This window comes from Microtus ochrogaster, chromosome 5 (assembly GCF_000317375.1).
Source record: "Microtus ochrogaster isolate Prairie Vole_2 chromosome 5, MicOch1.0, whole genome shotgun sequence".
Taxonomy (NCBI): Eukaryota; Metazoa; Chordata; class Mammalia; order Rodentia; family Cricetidae; genus Microtus; species Microtus ochrogaster.
In genome coordinates, this window is record NC_022012.1 from 50,561,603 (window position 1) to 50,570,292 (window position 8,690).

General features: G+C 38.8%; 2 protein-coding genes across 4 annotated transcripts in view; both read right to left on the reverse strand.

The window, feature by feature from the left end:
- Positions 1–8,690, reverse strand: part of Peak1 (pseudopodium enriched atypical kinase 1) — a 230,639-nt gene that overhangs the window by 212,513 nt on the left and 9,436 nt on the right. The window lies entirely within an intron of this gene.
- LOC101998101 (protein SET-like) overlaps positions 7,613–8,690 on the reverse strand; it is a 2,627-nt gene continuing 1,549 nt past the window's right edge. Inside the window, exon 2 of the mRNA XM_005347522.1 lies at positions 7,613–8,689. Within this exon, the coding sequence (XP_005347579.1) occupies positions 8,289–8,689 (401 nt within the window). The 3' untranslated portion in view covers positions 7,613–8,288. The remainder of the gene's footprint in view (position 8,690) is intronic.

An 8,690-nucleotide genomic window follows, 5' to 3' on the forward strand; every position in this document is an offset into this window, starting at 1 on the left:
GGAGGAGGAGGAGGAGAAGTAGTTTGTTGTTGTTGTAGTTGGCTAGGAATGTGATAGCTCCCACGCGACACCTACTTCAGTTTAATGTCACAAGTTTCTTGGATCCTCAACCCCACAGGCTCAAAAGACTCATTTATGACCTCACTCCGTATCCTTGGGTAGCCTAGGTAGTAAGGATCCTCTTGGTAACCCTAGCAGCAAGTGGCACAGCTTATGCGGCAGCTCAGCCCTGGGCTGTTGGCATGGGACTACATAAAACCAAAATGCCGTCACTTACAAAGAGGAATTTAAAAACCCAACCCTCACAGAAAGCCAGCAAGTAGAGTTCCTCCATGCTTCTGCTTCACTTCCTGCCTCCAGGTTTGCACTTGAATCCTTGCCTTGGCTTTCCTGGATGCTGTATAACCTCATCATGCCATCCTATATGTCCTTTCAACAATGAACGAAGACTATCAGGGTGGTCCTCATAGTTTTTGTTTTAATGGTTTCCATGTTAAAGTTGGATATTTGGCTCAATCGCCAATAGGTTTTTTTTTTTTTTTTTTTAGATTTATTTATTTATTATGTATACAACATTCTGCCTTCATGTATGCCCGCATGCCAGAAGAGGGCGCCAGATCTCAGTACAGATGGTTGTGAGCCACCATGTGGTTGCTGGGAATTGAACTCAGGACCTCTGGAAGACCAGCCAGTGCTCTTAACCTCTGAGCCATCTCTCCAGCCCCGCCAATAGGTTTTTACTTGAGTCAAGATTCACTGAAAACAGTGGGATCATCACATTTCCTGGAAAGCTAAGATGCCCAGGAAACCTGTAATAAAAAGGATCTCAGGCAAACCTTAACGATCCAGTTGGGGTGTACTGTAGGGTAAGCCCACCGAGTTTTCCTGTTCAAGAATGCTGTGTAGACGTCATCAATAATACAACTGTGCAGGTCCAGATTCCTGAGCATCACTGAATCAACAGAAATGCAGACCATACAGAGACTCCATATTCATTTAAGCGGGTATTTGGCACTCAGAAGGAACTTTTTGATGTTGTGATTAATCCATTGGTAGATGACCTCATTCGTGGCAATAATGGTCTTTTGTTTACATATGGTGTGACCGGAAGTGGAAAAACTCATACAATGACAGGTTCTCTGGGGTACTAAGGCCTGCTTCCTCATTCTTCAAACACGACCTTTAACAGCATAGGGTGACTTCAAGCAAAACATTACATTTTTAAATCTAATGATAGGACAGCATGGAAATACAGTATGAAGCTGATGCCTTATTAGAACAGCAAAAAAAGCTGGATTTGGAGTTGGAGTGTGGCTCTCTCCTTCTCTAAACCCAAGCATGCTTGTTAAAGTGAAATCCAAAATCTCTGTCTCATGTCAAAAGAGCCACCTGATATGGAAAATAAAAAAAAAATTAAAGAACTATTTTATTACTACTAATCCCATTATCCTTTGGTTTTATTTTGACTTGTTAACAGCTTTTCTTAAGGTATAAATATCTCAAAATTTATAAGATTAAAATATACATATATTTTAAACTTTATGTTATGATATTAATGGTCATATAGAGTACTAATTCTAGAATAAGACTTTATCTACCTTCCTGTACATGATTTCAGGTTTGAGTCTCTATCAGTTTTCTGAAGTGAACCATGACCACATCTAACAGTGACCTTTAAAGTCTCCAAAAGGAGGATGGGACCCCACAACAATTACACCAGGACTAAGATAACACCACTAAGCTGAAAAACACCACCTGAAGATCAGCTTTGGACTACAAACTGCTCAGGACAATTTCTGGGTGGCTAGCTGAGTGATCCAGCCTCACAGACTACTCTAGCCAGGAGACAAGCCCTGCACTTTCCCAATATGCAGAGACTAGACAAGAAAAGATATGGGCTATCTCTCCCAGGACTTGACAATTTATCCAAATTTTTCTTTGCAGAATCCCCTACAGATGCCTTCACCACCAGACAGCAGGATGTATTTTTTTTTTTTTTTTTTGGTTTTTCGAGACAGGGTTTCTCTGTGGCTTTGGAGCCTGTCCTGGCACTAGCTCTGTAAGACCAGGCTGGTCTCGAACTCACAAAGATCTGCCTGCCTCTGCCTCCCAAGTGCTGGGATTAAAGGCGTGCGCCACCATCGCCCGGCTCAGACAGCAGGATGTAAATTTAAGAATATGACACCCACATTCCCAGGTGGGATGGATGGGTTTTGGTCATTCAATGGGTTATGGATATTTGTCATTGTTTAAGGGGGATGGTTATAAGTTGTTACTGGTAATAGAAAAAAAGCTAACAAAGGAAATTAGACTCAGGGTTCTTGTTTTGAAAAGAAAAAAGGGGGATACAGATATGCTAGGAAAAAAGAGGAGATTATTGAATCTAATCTAAAAAGAAAAAAAAGGAGAATACAGATATAAGAAAAAAACAGTAGATTATTCAATCTGCTTTTAAAAAGCAACTACTGGTTTTAAATATTTTATACTGGATTGGACTTTTATATATTATATACAAATTTTGTATACTGATACAAATTTGAGATTAATTTTGTTACAATATACATACATTTCTAATCTTGTTCCAAGTATTGTACCTATACAACTCATTTAACAATGTAATAAAAATTTCTAGTTCTTAAAAGTTATTATTACTATTTAGGATAATAAGGAAATGCAGGTTAGTAATTAGTCACCTATTACAATCAAACTTACAACCATATTAGGTATGTTTACAAGGTCAAACAGAGATATATTTTAGATCATCTTCAAAGACTTCAGAGATCTTACAGAATATAGCATTTAAGATGTCTTAATAACATAGGTTCTTTTATTTTATGACAATGAGACATGTCTGCTCCTGGCAGCACCAATCTATTTTGGAGGAGATGATAGGCATCAAAGAAACTCTACATGGGTTTTACTTTGTAGCAAAAGTAAGCCATTAGGCAAGAAAGTGCCCTTGCCTCGACTGCTGACATAATGCTGTCCTAATTGGACAAGCAGGACACAAAAGAGAGTGACTACCAAACCATGCCAATACAAGGCAGGACAGTCCTTCAAAAATCCTGTTCCTATAAAAGTCTGTTGAATATGCTAGGCCTGTAGGCTGAAGATGGATGACCAATGTTGCAAAGAAACCTTGGGTAACTGTACAGGCAGCCAGCTATTTCTATGATTTCTCACATTTTTTTGGAAATTGCTTGATAACACTTCCTGCTTACTCAGTTAATATTATTTCGTTCTCAGGTCTCTGGGGGAGTTGAATACTACATAGTTATAGCTTTTATTCTTTACCAGACTCAGAAAAGAAACTCACTAAAGAGGTGTGAAGTGTATAAGGTTAAGAGATATCAAAAATAGTTTCAGATGGTAATGCAAGTTATGATAGAAAATAAATTAGGTATAAGACTTAGGACTCACCAAGACAGGACAGATAATGAAGTCTTGTCAAATGCAAAATGTGCTAAACATTGTTGATTATTATTGCCTATATACATTGTAAACAGTTACTGTACCTATTGTATATAGTTTTTCTTATATTAGTTATAGCCTTCTGTTTTTAGACAAAAAGGGAAAACGCAGTGATTGTTTGTAATCTAACAAATAAAGCCTGCCTGAATATCAGTGTGCATAGCTAAGCCACTAGGCTAGCCATAGAGGCCAGGCAGTGGTGGCACACACCTTTAATCTCAGCACTCAGGAGACTAGAGGCAGACCTCTTTGAGTTCAAGGCCACCCTGGGCACCGAAAGATTGGATTTATCTAAAAGAGAAATGGAGCTCACACAAAAGTGATCCTAGCAATAGGGAGGTGGAGACAGGAGTGATATGGCTGGGCAGAGAGAGAAATACAGGAAGGGATGAGACAGGAGTTCAGAGGCAGTCTGAGGATTCAGTTTGAGCATGCAGTCTGAGGATTCGTAGAGACAGGATCACCCCTTACCTCTGAGAATTCAGTAGAGGTAAAAGATCTCTCTAGTGACTAGCTGCTCTGTTTCTCTGATCCCTTAGCTTCCACCCACTAATATCTGACTCTGAGTTTTTATTATTAAGAACAATTAGAATTCATGCTACACTCACATATCGCTCATTTAACAGTATTTACTAAAAATGTGACTATATACCAGGCACAATTTTCTTTTTAAAGACAGTTTCAAGTATCTCAGACTGGCCTTGAACTTACTACAAAGCCAAGGATAACCTTGAACTTCTGTGTGCCACTGCACCTGGGTTGTGTAGTGTCGTGGACTAAAGCCAGCATTTCCTACACAGGCAAGCACTCTATCAGCTGAGTTATGTAATCCACCCTACTATTCAAATGATGAAAAGCAAAAGCCTTTGAAGAAGAGGCATGAACTTAGAAACTTTAACAGTTCCTATATTATAACAGATGAAAAAATCCCTATATTTTGAAAATCCAGTGGTAATTGGAAGTAGATTAAACACTATAAACAAATACACATATTCTATAATTCATTTATGTATTTTATAGATTAACAATTTACAGTAATATTCTTGTTTTGTTTTGTTTGTTTTTTATTTTTCAAGACAGGGTTTCTTTGCATAGCTTTGGCTGTCCTGGAACTCACTCTGTAGACCAGGCTGGCCTTGAACTCACAGAGATCTGCCTGTCTCTGCCTCCCAAGTGCTGGGATTAAAAGTGTGTGCCACTCCAGCCAGGCTACAGTAATATTCTTAAACAAACCACTATTAATTCATTGTCAACTTGACAGAACTTAGAATCATCATATGTGATGGCTATTCTTAGTTGTCAACTTGATTACATTTAGAATTAACTAAAACCGAAGTTGTTGGGTACATCTGTGAGGGATTTTTCTTGATTGGACCATTTGGAGTGGAAGGACCCACCTTACGTCTGGGCAACAACTTCTGCTCTTTGCCTGCGTGGCCTCACTTTCACTGGCAATTTCATTCCCTCACCAGCAGTAGAGCCTCCTTCTTCAGGATTCTGGGGATACTGATTTCCAGCTGAGAAATCTAGCCTTGGGGCCTGAACAACTACTGAATTATTGGATTGGAGAGACAACCATTGTTGGAGAGACAGCCTGTAAGCCAATTGATAAATCCTACTTGATAGACAGACAAGACAGACATTCATTCACTCTAGCAGTTCTGTTTCTCTAGAGAACTCTGATTAATACACCATTGAAACAAACCTCTGATCATGCCTGCAGAGTTTCTAGATTGGATTAATTGGGGTGGGAAGATTCATGCTAAATGTGTGTGTGTGTGGGGGGGGGTGGTCCTACTACTACTACTACTACTACTACTGAAGACAAAGAAAACAAGCTGAGCACTAGCATTCCTCTCTCTCTGCTTTCTGAACTGGACGCAATGACACTGCAAGACTTACTTGATTGGAGGCAGGTAAAAGCAAGCCACTTTACTATAAAGGAAGGAAGGAGGGAGGGAGGCAAAGAGAGAGGGAGGAAGGGACAGAGGGACAAAGGGAAGAAAGGAAGGAAAGAAACCACTAACAAATGAGAAGCATCCGAACTTTCAGTTGCTGCAGATGACTCAGTGAGTAGGCAGTTAGAAGCCCTTCTGATGCTAGAAAAAGCTAATGTTTTCATGAACATTTCAAATGCTGTCCTGGGTGGATATTATTATTGGCTCTGCATTAGGTTGTTGTTTTAGTTTAAAAATTTCTGAAGTGCTGCATACCTCACAGAGGAGGTACTATTATAAAAATAAGAAAGTCAATTCATATTTGTGGTCTTTTCTGAATAGAACAAAATGTAGTTTATCAATATTACATGATTTTTATGCAACAAATTAAAAATTAAATTAAAACCAAAAATTGTTTAATAGTCCTCTTTTGGAAGAAATGATAATGCATGCCTGTGGTCCCAGGACTTGCAAAACTGAGGGCAGTTTGCAAAGATTCAAGTGCAGTCTAGGCTACATAACAAACTGTATCTAAGTAAGCAAAAAGATTAAAATTAAAATAAACAACAAAGAAACTTACTTTTCCATTATAAAATGCAATAGACAAAAAAATTCTTATAATGTCCAATTCATTCATAAATTTTTTAGATCTATTTATGTTTATGGGTATTTTGTCTACATATATATATATATATATATATATATGGTCATCATGTCCACTTCTGGTTCCTTCAGAGGCCAGAAGGGGGGGAGACACCTCCTGAAACTATAGGTATATATGGTTATAAGCCACCCACCATGGCATATGGGTGCTGGGAATTGAACCTGGTCCTCTGGAAGAGCAGCTAGTATTCTTAACTGCTGAGGCATGTCTCCAGCCCCACTCAATTCATTTTTTAAAAGAGAGAATTACTTTAATTTTTGCCTTTGAGACATGGTTTCAATATGTCAGAGCATGATCCTAAACATCTAGTCTGACCTCCACCTTGAGACTGCTGAGATCACAGGCATGGGCAATGCAGGGCTCATGCTTGGCAAGGAGTCTACCCTTTGACCTACATCTCTAGCACTAGTTGTTATTCTTATGATTAATAAACTATGATGTGTGTGCATATAGAACTATAAATCATGTGTATGTGTGCATTTACTACTTACTCCATGAAGGGACCCCCTCCAAGGAAGCCACACAGCGTTTATTTTCCTCAGGTATTAAGCTACTTTGGAAGGTGCACTTCTAAAACTTAAGTTATATAAATTCCTTGAAGATGGAATTCTTCTTAGAGAATATTCTGAAAATTGTAAGTAGAATCTCCAGCTAGCTTTTAGAGAACTACAACTTCAACACAGATGTGTGACATGAAGGTCTACAAATATGCAAATATAAAATTTTATTGAGGCAAAGCTTTAAAAAAACTCTCATGAGGAGCAAGAATGAGCATTCAGCATCCACAGGGCAACTTGGCTTTGCTGTTTTACTCTCATATAATCCTCCAGAGTACCTGTGAAATGATGGTTTATTGCATATTATGGGAAAAACTATATGTTCTAGAACTGAGCAAACAGTACCCACATGTGGCTACTGAGCACTTAAAATGCAGTTAGCCTGAACTAAGATGGGCTGTATTTGAAAAATATACAACAGATTTTGAAGACAAAAATTTAAATTAAAATCAAAATGTGGAAAAATTTTTATTCAATTAAGATGCATCATAAACTAGTCAGTGGTGGCGCACGCCTTTAATCCTAGCACTTGGGAGGCAGAGGCTGTTCGATCTCTGCGAGTCTGAAGCTAGCCTCGTCTACAGAAGGAGTTCTAGGATTGCTAGGGCTACACAGAAAAACCCTATCTCAAAAAACAACAAAAAGACACATCATAAAGATTTGCTTCATCTATTTGTACTATTAAAATGTGAGCCCTAGAAACTAGAAGTTACTTATGTGGCTGAAATCAGTTCTACTAGACAGCACTGGTAAGAGATTTTGAGACATATTTTGAAATTATCAAGGACCAATACTACTAATAAATCCTTGTCAGTTCTTCTGATTGTCAGTTCTTAGCATCAGAGAGGTGGGATTTTTTTTTAAATGATAAATCATCAGGAATAAAAGGTTTATTCAATTATTAAAAGAAGGAGCTACTTCAAACATCCATTTAACGTACATAGTTTAGCAGTGTGAAAAGAGAAAAAAGAAATACCTTTTTTTTATGGTTAGGAGAGAATTTTATTTTAAAAGTGTCATCTTAAACTGCAAGGATGTCTGTTAAACATCACAATTAAACATGCCAAAGGAGAAGCCATGTTGTCACAATGCCCACTTATCCCCCCAGACACCTCAAACCCACCCTTGCTGACCTTCTAACCCCCCCTTTTCTTCTTTTTTTTCTTTTTATTAAACAAGAGAAAGTAGACAGATACATGTTGGTAAATGCTAACTGTCTGTATTCACATAGACACAGTGTAATCTCTGAGCCCAATATACAGAGAAAGGAAAAAAGCTAGAATTCTATGCACGACTACACAGGGGCCTAGCACCCTCCAGCCTCCAGCAGAGCCAAAGGGGCTGGAGGGCTTTTCTTTTTTCCCACAGAGCACGGTGGTGGTGGTATTGAATCCACAGTTCAAGACAAGAAAAGATAAAAATGAATGTAGAACAGAGTAGTGGAGATTCTTTCTTTTCCCATTGTATTTTGCTCAAGATATTTCCCCAAAAATAAGTTGAGAACCATGGTATTGAGAAGCGAGACCTCAGAAACAGGGCGACTGAGCACAAGAGGGATTGGGGATGGGAGGGAAATGACTGTAACTTGCCCCCAGGGACTGGAGAAATTTAATAAAAAGAAAAATAAAAAAGAGAGTCGGAATCCATCAGTCTTCTCTGCTAGTCATCCTCGCCTTCATCCTCCTCTCCTTCTTCCCCTTCATCATCATCTTCATCACCTTCATCTCCTTCTTCATCAATATCTTCCAAGCCTTCTTCTTCATCATCATCATCGTCATCATCTTCTGCCTCTCCCTCTTCATCGTCCATATCAGGAACCAAATAGTACTGCAAGGGGTTTGGCCAAATGTCATCTTTGATGACTTCTAACTCATCTGCACCTGCATCAGAGTGGTCAGTAAACCAGGTAAAGAAGCTCTCTGGCTCTTCGTGTTGTTTCTTCCTGCTGGCCTTATTCTGTGTTTGACTCAAGCGTTTTGTCAAATCCTTCCCAGATTTCCATTTGATTTCAGTGGACTTTGAGGATGGGTCACCACTCTCATTCAGATGAAATTCTTTGGA